This window comes from Dicentrarchus labrax, unplaced genomic scaffold, assembly GCF_905237075.1.
Source record: "Dicentrarchus labrax unplaced genomic scaffold, dlabrax2021, whole genome shotgun sequence".
NCBI lineage: Eukaryota > Metazoa > Chordata > Actinopteri > Moronidae > Dicentrarchus > Dicentrarchus labrax.
This window is the reverse complement of record NW_026136724.1, coordinates 13,860,822-13,879,102: the sequence shown is the minus strand read 5'-3', so window position 1 is coordinate 13,879,102 and position 18,281 is coordinate 13,860,822. Positions and strand designations below refer to the sequence as shown.

General features: G+C 40.6%; 1 protein-coding gene across 6 annotated transcripts in view; it reads right to left on the bottom strand.

The window, feature by feature from the left end:
* Positions 1–15,132, bottom strand: part of col7a1l (collagen type VII alpha 1-like) — a 65,304-nt gene extending 50,172 nt beyond the window's left edge. For all 6 annotated transcript variants that reach the window (XM_051391935.1, XM_051391940.1, XM_051391937.1 and 3 more), the window contains exons 1-12: positions 14,859–15,132; positions 10,440–10,637; positions 6,074–6,254; positions 5,735–5,894; positions 4,114–4,207; positions 2,768–2,941; positions 2,293–2,456; positions 1,455–1,584; positions 1,219–1,335; positions 936–1,091; positions 363–479; positions 41–187 (exon numbers count right to left, since the gene is read on the bottom strand). In XM_051391935.1, the coding sequence (XP_051247895.1) occupies positions 41–187; positions 363–479; positions 936–1,091; positions 1,219–1,335; positions 1,455–1,584; positions 2,293–2,456; positions 2,768–2,941; positions 4,114–4,207; positions 5,735–5,894; positions 6,074–6,254; positions 10,440–10,515 (1,516 nt within the window). In that variant the 5' untranslated portion in view covers positions 10,516–10,637; positions 14,859–15,132. The remainder of the gene's footprint in view (positions 1–40; positions 188–362; positions 480–935; positions 1,092–1,218; positions 1,336–1,454; positions 1,585–2,292; positions 2,457–2,767; positions 2,942–4,113; positions 4,208–5,734; positions 5,895–6,073; positions 6,255–10,439; positions 10,638–14,858) is intronic.
* Positions 15,133–18,281: the final 3,149 nt, after the last annotated feature.

Genomic DNA, 18,281 nt, shown 5'->3' with positions numbered 1-18,281 from the left:
TGCCACTATTTCTATACTTCCTAGCAAGCATCCTAGTTACATGTTTTGATTTTGGCAGTGGTGATTGGTCCCTCGGTGTCTCCAAAGATGGGGTTGATGGTGATGGTATACTCCGCACCTTGGTTGAGGCCCTGGATCATGTAAAAGTTAAAGTTGTCCCCAAGGTTTATGTTCTCTATGTGGCCATCTGAAAGACACAGAGGCACAGAGACACTGAATAGTTTAATTCCACAACAAAGATCTGGTTAAGTCTAATTTTGAGCAACTTTTGGTGATGGTACTATAATACCATAGTAAGATTTCTGGCTTAATTTCAGAGACAAGATCATTTTCCTCTTTACAACAGGAGTGAACAACAGTACCTGGGGATTCCCATGTCAGGCGGTATCCTGTGGCACCCTTAACTGAGGCCCACCTCGCCTGGACAGTGTCTGTGGTGGCGTTTTGGACCAGGAACTGCTGGACTTGTACAAGCTTTACTGTGAATCACACCCATATCCACACAAACACACACATATATTCACAAATTCACACACAGAAAATCAATATTTAATTTAAATATAGGGAATCATAGTAATGACAAAAAATAATGAAATGAAATTGAGATAATACATACTGTATGTAATAGACCTAATGCTAGTATTTTGTTCTAGAACAACATCACCCTACAGTGGATATATTATAGTACTACACCTTGGCATTTGCTTCCTTGTGTTATATCTTGTTTCATACTCTCATGACTTTGTCCAGCATTTGCTGAATGGTAACAGCTATCCAGGCTATTTTTCTCTGTAGTTGTTTGGTGTAATAACGGTGTAAAACTGTTATATATGGTTATTAACTTGAGTGTGAGAAACTTGTGGCTTCATCTTTAGCTTTTCAGTTTAGATAATTTAATATAATTATGGTGTTTTGATTAACGCCAATAAACTTACACGTCTTGCCCACAATTGAAACTGGTTCACTTGGTCCCTGGGGGTAAACAGCATAAATACTGATAATGTACTTTTTATCCTCCTCCAGGCTGTCAATCACATGAGAAGAGGTGTCTCCAGGAAGCAGGTGCTCATAAGTGAATCCTGGTCGATTGGCTGCAGAACAAAAATTTCAAAAGTATCAATATCCATGAAATACGCATCTAAACAATTTGTTACTATGAAGACTGATGCATTAAGTTACATTGAATAATAATAATTGCATGGTGTAATGTTAGCATACATCTTGGGATGAAGATCTTGAATCCGTTGAGCTTCCCTAAAGGAGGCGTCCAGCCAAGGCGCAGAGAGAACAGACCCTCCTCAATGACACGAAAGTTTGACACCTGAGGCAAAGGGGCTAAAAGACAGAAACATTTTGCTCAGGGAAGTGTGGTACAGTGAATTCCAAAAATTATATGCATACATTACTATTTGTGCATTTTCTACAAGGTGCATGTGCTGATGTGTGACACCCACTTGTCTGGACAGTGATTGTTGCAGAGTCTCCTACGAGGCTGGGGTAGATGGCATAGACAGTGAGGGAATAGTCTGTTTTTGGGCTCAGCTCTGTCACCACTGTTGTGCTCACATCTGCCTTCAGATCAATCTGTCACATACACAGAAGACAGCAGAACGAGAACACGCTTAGTGTGTGGAGACTGAAGTGAAGAGAAAGATGATTGCTCAAGAAAATGTTGAAATCAGAGCAGAATAGAAAAATACAGAGAGAAAGTGCAAAGACACGGAGATAGACTTCTAAAACGTGTACTTGAATAAAATTTTTTATCTTCACTTCCTATATAAGTGCGTCAGTAAACCACCAGCATCCTTGTGCTTTGTTGACATTTCTGTCCAATACCCTCTTCTCCATTATACGCACATTAAGTGGTGTGTTGTGCCTTATAAAATAATGCAGAAATTACAACATTTCTCTGTCTGTACCCTAACATAATTCTTTATCTCTGTCAAGGTTTTGGAGAAATGGGTATCAATACCAACTCCACTGTTCATTTGGACTAATGCAGTATTGTTGCAAACTTTGTAGAGTTACACAGAGCAATTTAGGTTTATTTTAGAATTTAGAATGAGGTGGATTGTTTTTAGTTCATATCAAAGTCTTTGAGCTTTGAGGTGAACAAGAATTTAGGGGCAGAAAACAGGCTGTGATGTGCAACAACTCCTATGTCCCAAACTGGTTTGCTGTCTAAGCTAATGTCAAAAGGTAAAACAGTAGGACCTCTAATGCTATAATAAGGTCTATGTTCTATGTCAGCTCAGCAGTAACACAACCATCCTCATGCACGTAATCCCTCACCTGTCTCTGCTGCAGTGGGAGGAGGTGTCCCTTGGAGCTGAGAGGGGTGACCAGGAGACGATATCCAGTGACATCGCTTGTGGCCTGGCTCCATGTCAGTCTGAGGGAACTGTGGGCCAACTCACTAACCTGCAGGTCTCTGGGACCCACCACACGCTCCTCAACTAGGAAACAGAAAGAGGGATGAGATGAAAAAATAAATGAGAGAAAAGGAGGAGAGGAACATAAAACGTGCAAGTTGGTCTGGTTGTATAATTTGTCTGCGAGATAAATCCATCTCAGTGAGAAAGCTGCAGGGCAAGGTGAAATAAGGGAAAACTATTATTCATTTTTATTACACTTTTCAAACTCTAGCTTGAAATTCACTTCATCAATATAAAAATGCAAACAACTGTCAGTGTGAGGGCAGCTTTTTAAGTAAATCTAGGTTTGTTATGTAGAGCTTTGCTTTCGCACTGCGTGTGTATTGACCCACCAGGCCTGGACGTTTTTATAGGACGTGGTGGTTCAGAGGCTGTAAAACACAGTCTGCGGGAGAGTTTTGGAAGGATGGTTTCAAAAAGAGAGTAGTCAGTGCCCAGCAATAGGTGCTCATCTCGTGGTTCTGACACAATCCTCCTCAGCTCTGACACATCAGCTCCCCTAACACCTGGTCACAGGATAGACAAAAAAAGAGAATGGGAGAAAGTAAATATTGCCAGGGCAGATAAAACATTTACACACAACAATAAACACAAAGAACCTGCTGTACATATTTGACAGGACTTTTGATGTCTGTGGAATTTTACTTGATTAATGCACAAAAAACGTCAATACCAAGCAATATTTATGTGGTGTTATTCCTCTCTTGCGTTTCCGCCACATACTTTCTACATACACCACTAGGGGGAGCTGTGGCATCATAAGTAATTTATTTTAAATCACAAAAAGATGTTCGTACCGATACACATGCATACTGTGGACATACACAGGCATATTCAAATTATTTCTGGCACCTATCTCAAGTTATGGAAATATGTATGCTCAAAAAGTTTTACTGTTTTAATGTAATAAAGAAGAAATAACAGAAGCAGTGTGCCAAGTCTTTTGGGAAATCAGCACGTGGATAAAAGATGTTTTCATACTAGTTATTTGTATGTACAGAACATGTATTTCGATGTATATACAATATCTGTGCCTATGTGTTATCTGTGCTACACAGGCTCTACAGGCATATTGGTATGGCACTAGTACACGAGATGCATGTGGAGCTTTTCTACAAGAGTGATGAACGAGGGGAGCAGGCCTCAGTGTCAGAGGTGCAGACGGGGGACAGTGAATCGCCTAATGAAAAATGGCTGCGATTAGCACACCATCAGCTAATGAGCAGTAATTATTGCACCGCTCCCAGCTGAAAGGAGTAAGTTGTGGGCTTGTGTGCTTATGCATGTGTGTAGGAGAAAGAGGTTAAGATATGTGTAAGTAAACCTATGGATAACAGCACACAGGCATTCGTGAGCGGGGAAAGGTGTCAGATAAAGCAGATTTGCTGATGCAACACAGTATCAGAAAGTGTACTTTACAATATAGGAGCTGAATTGTTTACTTACTTATTCTCACATACATACTGTGCAGATGTTGTTGTGTTTGTGCATACATGTACACCTGCATGAGTGCACCTAGACAAGATTCTCCTACTCTGAATCCAATGAATTAAAATCTACAGGACATGAATTTCTAACTGCAAACACTGCAGATAAGCCGGCAGAGCTCGGATAAAATCTGCGGGGCCGCTGCAGTGGGGATGTTGAAGGAATTCACAATACCAAGTTCCACACTCACCTACTGCGAAGAGAGAAATTCCATTGTCAGCTACTGCTCTGGCTGCGGCATCGACCTCATCGTCTGAACGTCCGTTTGTGATCAGTACAGCAATCTGTACACCAGTGAGACAGAAAAAAAAGACATATGCAAAGTCAGTAAACATAATAATATCTTACTCACACACACACACAGATTTAACTCTGCCATCACATAAAGCCTGTAAGCACATGATGTTAAAAATGCAATCTTTTGAGAAAATGTGCTGGTTTGCATGAATGGAGGTTTTATCCACCCTCCAAAAAACATTTTGTTTGGTTAAAGGAGCATCCTTGCAAACAGTATTATGCACAAAAAGCCACCATGGAATTTTGACATAGTTTAACTCATAATTAAATACATGAACAAAATGGAATTCAAGGATGCTGGATTGCAACTGAGACTGCTAATTTGCCCATTAAGGAAATTTTACTCAGTTCATTCAAAGTTCATCCCTCAATGAAGAAGGGGGCTGGAAAGCATCTATAGGAGAATGTAGCTGCTTTTCTGCATGTGCTTTGGCTGTACAATTCAATATATCAGCTTAATCCTCAATTCTCTTCCTTCCCACGTCAAGTGCTGCTGCAAGATGATTCACACGCACACACGCACACACACACACACACACATTCAGAGATAGAGAGATGATTGGAATGCTAACCAGCTGTGTTATACTGAGACTACACTACAGTGTTACACTGTCAGAGAAATGTAGCTGCCAGAAATGGAGAGCTGTTGGAAGGGCATTTGGATATTTGGCAAGGCACTTATAGGACAAGTTTAGTTAAGATGCTGATTATTGTATTTGGGTGTGAAGTTAAGACAACTGCCAATCTGATTCATAATTTTTAGGACCCGTTGACAAAGTAGGTCAACCTCTGTTATTGAGCATCCTTGGGTGACCATCAACTGGACTTTTTGCAGTGTGTCTGACACTGTTGGCCTTTATCGGCTGTTATTCAGCCAATTTTGCATGTAGAATCTGAGGCGGAGGCAAAATGTATTGCCTCCTTCTCCCTTCTTCTTCTTCAAGCAAACCAAAAGCAAAGCAAAATAAATCTGTTGCCAATTCTAACTGTCTTTTAGACATACTCCCAGTTTGTATTCCAAGCGCAAAGCAAGACCATTCAATCAGATTCACAGTGGAGAGAAAATGGAAGACCATTTTGTTTTGTTTGTTTTTACCCACAATGTTCTTTGGAGTACAAATACAGACTCCTGGCTAGTCATTTCCTTTTAAACAGGGCCAGAACATACAATATATGCATGTTGGTGGCCTAGCTGGAAGCAGACGCAGTGTGGGTTGTTATCTTAAATTAATCGTTTCCCTGCTGCGTGTGTGTCCACAATTTCTCATACATTTCACAAGATCTAAGCACCTCAGTTTATAATGTGTGTGGAAGACATTTAAGGACCTTTATTTTAAAGCGACATGACCACTTTTACCTTTAGTCTTTCTTGATATTACCTACAGTAAGTGTAGTCAGTTTATGCGGCCGTTTTCAGGGTACAGGATAGATTTTTCTATGCTTCAAGTCTGTGGATGTGCTAGGCACAGGCATCCTGGATTGGTTTTCATATCTCGCCAGTTGAAGCATTGTACCTTTGGGGCATGGTCTCGACTGATGGCAGGGCTGAACACAGGGTCAACCAGAAACTGGAGGGCATCACCAATCCTCCTGGATCCACCCTCATAGGGGAGGGTTCTGACGGCTCTGAGCACCTCCTCCAGTGAGCTGTAGTCCGTCAAAGCAATCTGCATCCTGCAAGGAGAGGATTACAGGGAAACTGGATTGTGAAGAAATAATGGTATAACTAAGAATTGGTGTGTATATGTTGTCTGTTTTCTCTGATTAGAGTTCCCAGGAGTCTAAATTTGAAATCTGTCTTGATGGCAATTAATTAAAGAGATCTGTACGGCGTATTTGTGATTGAGTTTTACCTCGGGACATCCCCAAAGACAGTGACTCCAAAGCGGACCCCCTCAGTTCCCACCACATTGCCCTGGAAGGAGGAGATGATGGCTGAGATGAAGTCCTTGACACTGGAAAAGCTGGTCTGGCCCACACTCCATGACTCATCCACCAGAAACACTATGTCTGCCTGCACCACCGTCCTGCATGCTGAGGGATGAAGAACTGATGAATTAGTGTTGGCACATATAGCAAGGAGAAGCAAGGGAATGCATGTTTAAAAAATCTGAGATAGGTGTATGCTCATGTCCTAAGTCTTTATAATCAAATGAGTTTGTAAAAAATCCAAAGTAATTCTTTCTTAAGGTTAAAGGGTGAGTCCTCATTTTTTATTCTTACGCTGACCACCAGATAGCAGTCTTGTTCCACCATGTCGAAGTTTTTCCTTTCACTTACTTCTGTCAGGCTGCCAGAGCACCACACAAATTCCCATGAATTTTTAATGAGACACAAGTGAGCCAAAGAGACTATCAATATTCTGAGCACTCCAGCAATAAAACTTTAGTACAGCGATGAGGAACGCTTAGAATAATAAGGTAAACACACCCAAAATCAGGGTCAGTCCCCTCGCTCAAGCAAACAATCGCATTTAACATACGGATCTGCTGCGTTTGGCAGGATTCAGATGTGTTTTAATGTGGAGTTAAAAAGCCAGGCACACAAAAAATGCACACTGATGCACTGACTACATGCACACACTTATACTCACACATACATTAGCTCTTGCAACTCTGTCTCAGATGCACACGACTGCACACAAGCCCACTAAGATATACAGTATTGTACTAGCAAACACACACACTCCACACAGAAATCTGCTTCGTGTGCAAACCCCTCCAAGTCAATATTCTTGCATTACATATGCAATAAACCACAGTGACGACAGCATTGATTAGGCTAGTGAATAAGAGATAGGCACCACTGATTGTTCTGTAAGTGATAACTCAGCTTCTCTGCTATCCTCTATTTCATTACAGAGCTTTCTCGCCTCTATTATCTCGCCCTTCTTCCTTTGGCTGCAATCCCAGGATTCACTGGGGGTGACATATGTCTCCAGCCCATGGCGACCTAACATTATGTTCCCCCCTCACACATCTATACATCTCTGACCACACACCAAGGAAACAAAATATCATTGGGAATACCATTTTTTTTGGTCCCTCTAGGACTAAGCTACTATCTTTACCTACATGCAAGCTTTAGTGTCATATAGTCAGCAATAGTGGATTCATCACCGATGAAACAAACACAGTTAAAACCACTGATGCAAATTAATAGTGTACAACATTGTTCATCCTTTCCATCCTGGGTTGAGTCTCAAATAGGCAGCCAACAACCCTAACATACACATGTGGCTTTTCCATTTATTGGGATACATTTTCTACTCCACAGATTTCTGTAAAAGCAGATAAAACATGGAGGAGGCTATGAGCAAGGAAGCAACCGGAGGCTGGTCTCTGTCAGACAGACACAGACTGAGTTGGGAAACAAGATCAATTATCCAGAAGTTTGTCTGTCTAGGCTAGCAGGTGAAAACCACATGCCAAGGATAAGGAGACAAGGCATGCTGAGGGATTAGGAACAGTTTTCTTGAAGGTTATCTATGCTGATATCTCAAAGGTTGTGTACACCTCTGTGTTAGACCACCATTGATTTACACATTAGATGTAGTTCAGTGGCAACAGCATACGCTGCAGAAAATTCTGCCAGTAAAGAAGTAGTCTAAGAAATAACGCTGCACTACTGCAATCAGCTCCAACGAGATCAAGAGAGAATATGTAAACCATCCGAGAGCACAAGTCTAAGAATCTCATAGGCCATCAGGTTCAGATATTATCCAGACAAATGAATGTAAAAGAACTCTTACTCTAAGAAGAAGAAGAAGAAACTGCAGGCCATTTGCAGGGAAGCTACAGTGTAGGACAGAAATATTTAATGATAGAAAGACCAAATATTGACAACAGTTCTCACAGTCGATGTGACAAATGCACAATCATTCCCCCAGGATTTGTTTCCAGTGCCATGTACCCGTCTCATTGGGACAGTCAGTGGGTGTAAACAAACAAGGCAGTCTACTTCTCCACTCATAATGTTGTGCTTCTAATTTGAATTTCATGCAGTACATTATGTAGTTGAAAATAAAAACATGGAGAGAACCATATAGTGTATTATTAATCAGCTGGCTGACACTAAGTTGACACCTGGATCAACCAGAGGGACCGATTCTGACATGGTTGTTTTTTCAAGTGCAACATTATCACCTTGTTACATGAACTTCATTTTTACAGTCAGGATTTATGGCATGTTTTAATAAATATATGCTGTTTTGATCTTATTTGAATAACAAGAAAGTCCACAGTCTGAGTCAATTAAAAAGATTATTTGATTGACTGAATCCCTCATAGATTTGTGTCTCTTGCATTATTACTGCCTATAATACATAAACTATTGTGTTGCTTTTGATTGATTATTCATTTTTGATTGTTGTCCTAAATATAGTTAATGATTGATTTGTGGCTGTGGACACACAGGTGCTGCATGCATACTCATATAAATCAAATCTAGAGGTGTATTTATGCAATACAAACTCAACAATGAAAGGAACCCTCAAAACACCTGCATGTACAAATGTTCCTGCTAACAATCTGATCCACAAAACAGAAAAACAAAAATTATCCAATCTCTCAAGTTTGTAAACCAGCTGCTCCAAATTTCCTCTTTGTTTCCTGTTTTGAGTGCTAATCACTTACTCATCAGTGGAGTGAGTGATTCAAGTTATGGTAGAAGCAACCTTTGTTAACAATGTAGAGGTGCAATACAATATGTATTGTAAAATAAAAAATGTTTGTATTGTCTCAATTTGGCTCCAATAGAAGCACTGGAAAAACTGCTGTAATAATTATGAATTGCTGTTGGAGCTCTTTGTGCCCTTTCACAATCAGCCATTCTGCAGACAACATTAGGCATTCATAAGGCAACCTAAGCATAAAAATATCAGTTTAAAGTGGCATTAATTTTCTTTTTTTTGTTCGCTTGGGAGAAACCAAACTCCATGACAAGCTGCCAAACCCCTTTCCATGACATATTATCATCTTAAAGCTGTGCTAATTACTTTTGTATAGACAAAGGATAAGTGACAAAGTGTAATGTGAAAGGGGTTGCTTAATGCTTGTAGCAAATTATCAGCCAACTCTGAGCTCTACCTTAGCTCTACTGAGCATTTTTTGCATCTTTTTTTCAGCTATCTGACTTTCTCATTAAAGTAAGTAACTGAGAACTTTTGCAACCAGCACATAGTGGTGCATTTATCAGTCAGATATTTCCCATTGGAGCTGGTGGAGACCAAAACATAGATATAGAGAGTGTATATTGGCCTCACATGTTCGCCACAGCTTTATAAGGTGATACGTCAGTGTTGTACGTGTGAATCTGTAATGTAGGTCGTAAAACAAAAACAGTGACCTTTAATAGAGCTAAAAATAATATAGTTGTAGAGCTGGATAATAACAACCAACACTGCACACAGTCATTTGATTCACTATTAATGTAAAAATATTGACTGATGGAGCTTTAAAGTGTCAGTTGGTTTATTGATTTGAAATCAACCACATGTGACTTCTTGTGTGTAATATGAAATACTAAGCCTTAAGGGTTGCTACAACAGTCATACGATGAGTTATGACAGCATATGAATTAACCCTGTCAAAAATAAACAACGGTACAAAGGAGCAGTAGCTGCAAATGTGGCCTTGGGCTATTTATATCCTTCTGTAATTCTGCCCAACAACTTTACCAATCACTTTCCGCCAACCACATTCCAGGTACGGTAAATCCAACTTTTGATTGGCTGATTGACCTTTTGGTGACATCCAATAGCACCTGCGGCTAAAGTTCTGTATCTAGGGGATGGGTTTGACAGGCTGGCAGACAGAGTGCTGTACTCTACATGAGGCTAGCAGATGTTTAAATTCCCTGACTAGACACAGTCTGAAGAGAAACTGGAGCTGGGTTAGTGTCTGTACCAACCCATGTGTGGAGATTTAATGATGGAGCACTCGCACAGACTGTGTTCATTGAGCACCTGCCCTTTCTTTGGCCTACGCATCCAAGTGCTCTAATTCACAGATCTGTGCACATTGCTAGAAATCCGACATATGGCTTTGACACAGAATTAAGCAACTGATGGCAACATAAGGCACTGCTGAAATTTTGAATAACTGAATGACTGAATAAGGGAGAGAGTAAAATAAGTAAAGAAAAAGCTTGATGGTGCAACATGGGTAATCATGGGTAAAACAATGTGTCTCCTTTGAGTGTAGGAATGTCAGCCGTTACCTTCAGCTTGTGCTGTGACGCTTTGATGGGAGAGAGAAAGGGACAGTAGAAAGATCCACACAGAGGAGTGACCCATACTCTTCCTCTTCTCCTATTCTTCCTTCGATCACCTGCTCCTCTTCCTAGTTCTTCTCTTCACAAATCCCCTACCTGAATTCCACTCCACAATCATCAATTCCAACTCTTCTCTCCTCTTATCTGAAAGTATACAGATGAATAGAGAGTGGAAAAAGTCATTAGAAGCACTCAAAGATAAAACATAATCAGCCCTTTTTAATTTGCAAAGGACTCATGACTGTTATGCAGAGTTGGAGAGTTAATGTTTAATGTGTTTAAAACCTGTGTTAGGTTAGTGCAATGCCATGCTTACTCCCACCCTTGTATGAGTACGTTTGCAGACAGGAGTTCCTTCCTGTAAACTGTTTTACAACGACTCCAGTAACAGCATGGAAATAAAAGCATCAAAAGGGCTTTTAAAATGTCCAATATGAACCCAGCTATTAAAAGCAGTTATTGGGAAGTCTAAACATTATGGACATACATTCACATTAAAAGTTATTACCCCAATAATCCATTATGACTACTTTACATGGCAGAGTTTCTTACCAAATCAAGCTGCAGGTTGACCTGACTGCAATGCCACTGTTTTGTTGATATAGTTCATACCATTCATCAATGAAACAAATTAAAATTTTTCCCTTGTCAAAACCAAAGGTAAATTTAGCCATAGGCTATAATACTCATTTATTTTAGTGAGGCCATTTTCGCAGAACAAATGGCTGTTGATAGGGACACGTCATATATAGGGCATATAAAAAGAATCAATCAAGTGTTTCATCATGCGTTTAACATACAAAGTGAAATGTGAATATGCTTTTTGGGCTGAAGACAAAGACGTCAAAATATGGTTGATCAATTTGTTGAACACTTTCAGTTAAAGTAGCTTGAAGAGGAGAGATGCACAGTCCAGAGTGTCGGTTCAAGGAAGCTCCTGTATGATGCCACATTTGCAACAGATGTGTGAACTGGTCAAACCTCCAACGACCACATGCACCTGTCCTTGACCGAGGATTACGCAAACTCCCGAAGGGCCTGCCATTTCCTGGAACTCACACTGCAGCAGTCATTATCTACTGAGCTAAGGCCAAGACAGCATGGCTAATTGCTTCCGATGTGTCTGCATGCTACCTTGCACTTGGTTAAAGAAATGTAGCTCCATGGCAAATCTGCAATAACGGGAAACGTGTGTGAAATTACAGTTTCCACCTGTCCTCTGTTATGTTTTGTGTACTGTATGTGTTTCATGTTTGACCATAACACAATGACACCATAAAAAAAATTGGGAAAAAAAGGCACCTGTTACAAGGGAAGAGATGGATGAATATGCAAATGACACTCACACAACTCACAGTTATTTTTACCAATACCAATAGGAAATGAGCATAATCAAATTTCAGCGGTGAATGTGTGGGAGACGAGTGAACCGAGATGGTTTTTGGCAGTGTTTCTAAAAAAATGACAGCAGGACAGGTACATTTAGACAGATGAGCCCCACTTGTGAAAGCACAGTTCTTCTTTACAGCAATCTAGATGGAAGGAGACTATTCTGTCCATGAGAGTAAATGGAGGTACAGTAACATTCTGTGATACAGAACATCCTCCTCTTTTCCTTACTTGACAGACAGAGGAAACTTCAGGTTAGCATGAAAGTGATTAGCCCCAAGGCTACAGCTTTTGACTTGGCATAATACACTGAGTGGAGGCAATTCAGTTCCTCTGAAACATTACAGCTGCTTTACTGGCATATTATCTCCCACTGAGACCCTACCTTTAAAGGTGGTATTTAAAAGCAAGTACGGAAGTATACTGCAATTATAGTAAGTTTTTTGTTGAACCGTGCTACTTAAAGGTCCTCTTCGACTTCAACTCAAGCTTCTTGCAGCCAGAATGTGTTGAGTGTTAAAACCCTAAATGTGTACTGAGGACCACAGACATGTATCAGCAGAAAGAGCTAGAACAACATTCAGTTAAGTGAGCATAATCAATGCCTAAGTAGAGTAAATCCAACACTTAAATCAGCACATGAGGCACTGGCAAAGGAATCATGCAGCAGTAACGGATTATCCCATTTGAAATGAATGAACCCCCATCAGAGAGCAACACGTTCAATGCATTAACAGTGATCTAGGAAATGGTTGGTGCTGTTATGTTTTACATTAGCTCAACACGTCTCCACACAAGTGTCTATGTGTGCCTAAGTGTCTGTGTGTGTGTGTGTGTGTGTGTGTGTGTGTGTACACTGTATGGGCATGTGCTTTTGCAAATTCATAAGCTTAACATCAAAGAGAGCTCTGCCTTCACTCAACTACTATACATGAGATGAAAACATGACAGATTTCTTTTGGCTTTTACGAATCACATTCCATCCATCGAGCTATCCACCGATACATCACTTCTAATGTTTTCGTCATGAGACTATATTTAAGCTATCAATTCATATGATGAGGACATAAAAAATAACTAAAATCAATGTGAAACTATTTGAATTCCAGAATATTACTCAGTGTGATTTGATCACATGGCCTAACAAAGTCAGAATGGCTCAAGGCATGACTACTATAGTTTACAGCTTCTGCAGATGGAAGTGAGAACAGGCAGAGCTTGAACTCTAATGTAAGAACCTGAAAACCACACTTCCCCCCCCTCACATACCAATGCAGATCTAAGCTCTGTCTCTGCATGTATCTTCTTATTACTGAGGTGCAGAGAGGACAAATGTGTGTGTTTTGATGAATGACAGCAAGTGCAGAAGTAGACAGTTACTGTAGCTATCCTACGGCGGGATTTTTAAATAGGTTTTGTATGGGTGTTCAGCAAAGCAGAGTTTTATGATAGCTTAAATGTGATGACACACTTCTTAAAACTTTTTCATGTTATCATATGCCAAAGGTGCCAGAAGTTTCCTGAAGCAAGCAGTGAATCCTAATGTTGAGCAAATGCGCAAAGGATTTTAGCTTGACATAAATGTGTAGTGCATCGAAATTATTTTGAACAGAAGTTAAAACATGACCCACCCCTATAGGTGGCCATTCCAGCAGTGTTTTGAGGTAAATGCTTACGGTACATGAAAATTTTGCAGTTATTTGGTCATAAACCATTGGGGAAAATACAAATGTTTCCTCTAGCAGCAAAAGTCACCACTAATCATATCAGAAGCCTGGGTCAGATACTCAGACAACATGCTTGTGATGATCCCACATCAAAAAAACACTTGCACAAGACTGCATCCATCACTCACACCACGCTGGGATCACAAGCACTTTCTCCAGCCTCGCCGAGGAGACAGTGTGTGTTTTGTGTCCGAGGCCTTTAGCTTATCACTGCCCCGGGAGGATTAAATAATGTTACAAAATGAACTTTACTGTCTCTGGCCCTTACACTCCCTCTCTGTTCCCTATCTCCTATTCTCACACACACTTGCTCACACATCATATGCCCTGCAAGTCTAACTGCATGTCAGCTATTTCTACATAATGGCATTTTCCACCTCACCACTTCACAGGATGGATTATCCCCGTAGGTGGGAAACTGGTAACAGTGAAAAGAGACCACACACACACACACACACACACACACACACACACACACACACACACACACACACACACACACACACACACACAGTCCATAACTACAATGTATGATAGCAGATGTCTTTGGTGCAATAAAATTCAGATCTACAGCTAAAACACACACTAACAATGAAAAGCACACACTCTTATACACAGCTCACAGGCTGCAGCATACTGTCTTAATATCACTTTGCATTTGCAGTTTGCCAACACAGACAAGTCTATGCATGAGAGGAAGAAATCCTCAATTAATTCTACATAGTTCCATCTCCTGACAACAAAACAACTTGGTATGGTCTATTTACTACTATACACTAGAACAAACCTGAGTGTAAAATGCATGACATCTTGTTTGGAAGTGTAAAATCTTTGCATTAACTTGTGCAGAGAAGCAGATAGCTCATGCCAAAGACAAACGTACACATGCATGTATGTAGGACATTTGCACTGCATGGACAGTGTGTGTATTTGTAAGTGTGTGGTTTTAAACAAAGTAGACCACATTTTAGACCATTTCTGCACCTTATCACATAAAGGCAATTCAGAGCAAACAGCAAGTACTAATATCTGATAAGTAATGATGTTTAAGGAGAAATTGGACTGTAAAGAGCTGCAGTAAAGGCTCAGTATGAAAAGTGTTGGCCTTAGTCCAGACACTTAGCCTGTAACAAAGGGTATCTGGGCAGTTAAGAATTCAAAACTCCTCTGTAAAGCACCACATTAAAGTGCAGTTAAAGTAATGGGTTTTGACTATGGCCCTAAAATGGGCCCACACATTCCCACTTACCACTGCAGACAAGTGAATCATCATTATCTTCCCAATCCACGTGACCTCTTGACGGTCGACAGGGGAAAAATACCCCCTAAAATACGCAAAAAAGTTTAATCCAATTCAGGGGGGGAAAAAAAGTCTGGAATTAATATTGTATTCCTGCAGAGGGTGTTATGAGAGATAAACGACTGAATGGTACATGAGAATCAAAGTGCGTATCTGTGTGTCTATATCTGAGTGAAAGAGGAGGTAGGTGTGTTTGAATGTGTGTAAGAGTGGATGAATGACACAGACTTGCTTTCCTGGGCTCTGCTGAAGCGTAGAAAAGTTTGGGAAGAAAGGTGGGGGTGAAGAGAGAGAGAGAGAGAGAGAGAGAGAGAGAGAGAGAGAGAGAGAGAGACACAGATAAATAGACAAAGAGAGAGACAGATTGAGAGAAAGAGAGGTGGGGGTTACTGATGAGCTTTGACCCTGCTAGGAATGCATTGCTACTGTTCTACAGTGCATGTGTGTGCATGTGTGTAGTGCATGGAGGTGTAGACACAGCCAGCCAAGCTTCCACCTCAGGGTAACAGAACAAGCAGTTAAGTGAAATGGTGTTAGGGATTGGAGGTTACGTCTACCATCACAATCATAATGTAAGTTGAAATTTCCTTGAGTAATGAATGTGAAAATCCACTAAAAACTTTCTTTGCTGCGCACAAATGCGGACAGAGGTCAACCCTTGGATGACCTGGCGCAAATAATTTCCAATATTCGACCTTACCGACCCAGTCTTTTACAGCTTGTTTGATTTGTCTATGGCTCTTGGCAATAAAATATTTTCTTCATTTTAAAAAATGACCCCTGGTGTGATTTAGGCTACATTTGCACAATGTTCTTTTCATCCTAACAATAGATTATGTAACATCAAAATGGAAAAGTACCAAACACAGCCAAGGTCAAAAGAGTTGTTGTATTCCCCACATACCTCTATATTCACGGTTTGTATACTCACACATAAACCTAACCAAAATAGCTTGTAGAGCCAACACCTTCTCAAAACAGAAAGGAGAGGAAAGAGGATAAATCTGTCATGTTTTACAAGCCCCTCTCAGTTAGTGTGTGTGTGTGTGTGTGTGTGTGTGTGTGTGTGTGTGTGTGTGTGTGTGTGTGTGTGTGTGTGTGTGTGTGTGTGTGTGTGTGTGTGTGTGTGTGTGTGTGTATTGTGTGTATGTTGAGGGGCATTGGGTCACCTTTAATGGCGCACCCCAGGAATGTGGTGACCGGTTTAATAGGGTTTAGCCAGCTGTCAGTCTTGACATGCTGTAACTCAACACACACCTACACATACACACACACACACAAACACACACACTGTCTGAGATGCAGATCGAGATGGTGTGGAGTTGTGAAGGTACAACTATAAGCAACAATGCTATAGTAATATATACTTAAGAGCATTCATTCCCACATCTCTCACCAAAGTAGTCCCCATCTCCTACCTATATACAGTAAATGCATCAGCACTACCAGATTTCCAAACAATGGTAGCAGAAATGCTGAAAACCATGCAGATAATGAATCTGCTGTTCCTGCGTCTGTAATAAATGTATTTGCATGCACAGGCCATAAAAACCTTTCAACAGAAGTACATCTGGCAAATTGCAACAATTAAACCAGGAGCTAAACAGGTAAATAAATAAACCTGACCCTGCAGCCTGGCCTCAAATACATCTGCAATAAATTGAATTGTCTTTTACTAGACAACCATTTCACCCTCTTCTTGCGATGAGACATTGCAGGCTGACCGGACTTCAAAGCTATAAGAAACTCACGTCTGAATAATTCCCAGATGCCATGAACCACATCACACATACTGAAACCATTTCATTTCCTACAAAGGAGGTACATGCTTCAAATGCAACACCCCTGCATTATATTGCTTTCTAAATGCTCACTCTGCAGTCTTTTGAGGGCTACTTCTGCTTTCACGAACATGCATAGTGTCAGCAAAGTGGTATTTCCAACAGGCACACATAAAGTTTTTTCTTATCTGTCCAATTTGATATTATGGTGACTCACTGCGAATGTTACTACAATGTGTTGAAGTGGCGCATCGATAGCTGTGAAGTTCAGAGCAAGTCAAAAGCACAAGGTTGTTAATTTAAACTACATGTGGCCATTTGTGTGAGCGATGGTATACTGATGTAGAGTAGAAGTGGTATATTCTTGTTTAGCCTCAGGGCTGTCTACACATTGCCCTGCTGCTGACCCTCGGTACATTTTAACGAAGTTCACGAGGGCGCATCAATCAGCACCACTCTCGCTGAACAGTCAAAGATGAGTGTGTCTCTGTGTGTCTGTCTCTCTCTACATTAGTGTTTTCCCCTGGCAAGATGCGCGTGAATAGAAGCTACTAGTGACTGAAGTTTGAAAACCTCACTGAATCTTTATCAACACCTTACACTGTAAACATTCACCACATTACAGTCTTGATAACTTCCCTGGCTCGATTACATCATGGCGGAACAAGCCTAACTGTCTTTCAGCAGCAGGTGTGATTAGAAATAAAAGGTGTTGCGGACCTGTTGGGGGTATTCAGATGGGGAAGATTAACTAGCCTTGTCTCAGCTAATTGCACTCCTTCTCCAACTGGGCCTAAATCCTCCCCAGTCACGAGAGGTGCCGGCGCAAAAGTGAGCTTTGATTAAATTCATGCTGTAGGCTAACCAGAAAACAATCATGTGCATTTGGGAGTCAAGAGAAAGAAGAAAAGAAAGAAAGAAGAGGCAGGGAAAACAAGCAAAAGCACAGTAAATTAGCAAAGCCATTGGGAGTTCAGAAATGAAGGATGTGTTAGTAGGGTTATTATGGCTGAGTAGGTGAACTGGGAGTAAATATGGAAGGCAAAAGAACAAAAACACAGGTATGTGTTAATATATATATATATGTGTGTGTGTGTGTGTGTGTGTGTGTGTGTGTGTGTGTGTGTGTGTGTGGTCCTCAGTCATTAGGAGTCCCATGGGCTGGACAACTTTACTGACAGCCCAATGAAAATATCAACTCACAGGTAATTACATCTTATCAAATAGCGTCTTCTAAGTGGGAATTAAACTCTCATTGCTGTCATGTCTTCTCCCAACATGCAAATGGGGGAAAAAGGTAAAAATAAAAGAAACTATCCAGACATCTTTTATGTGACAGTTCTCTTTTCTTAAAAGCCATATCAATTCCATAAATACTGTGTTACTGCCAAGGCCGATGATGTACGCAATGGAGGTACAAGTGAGTATAATTACCTATTAATATTCTGTTTGGAAGAGCCTTGGTCATTCACCATTCATGCCTCGTGGCAGCTTTTCAAGGAGCTTCTACTTCTAATTTGATGAAATACAGATTTAATGCATTTCTGAAATCTTCATTTCTCCACCTCCTTTTTTTTTGCTCCACTGGTTC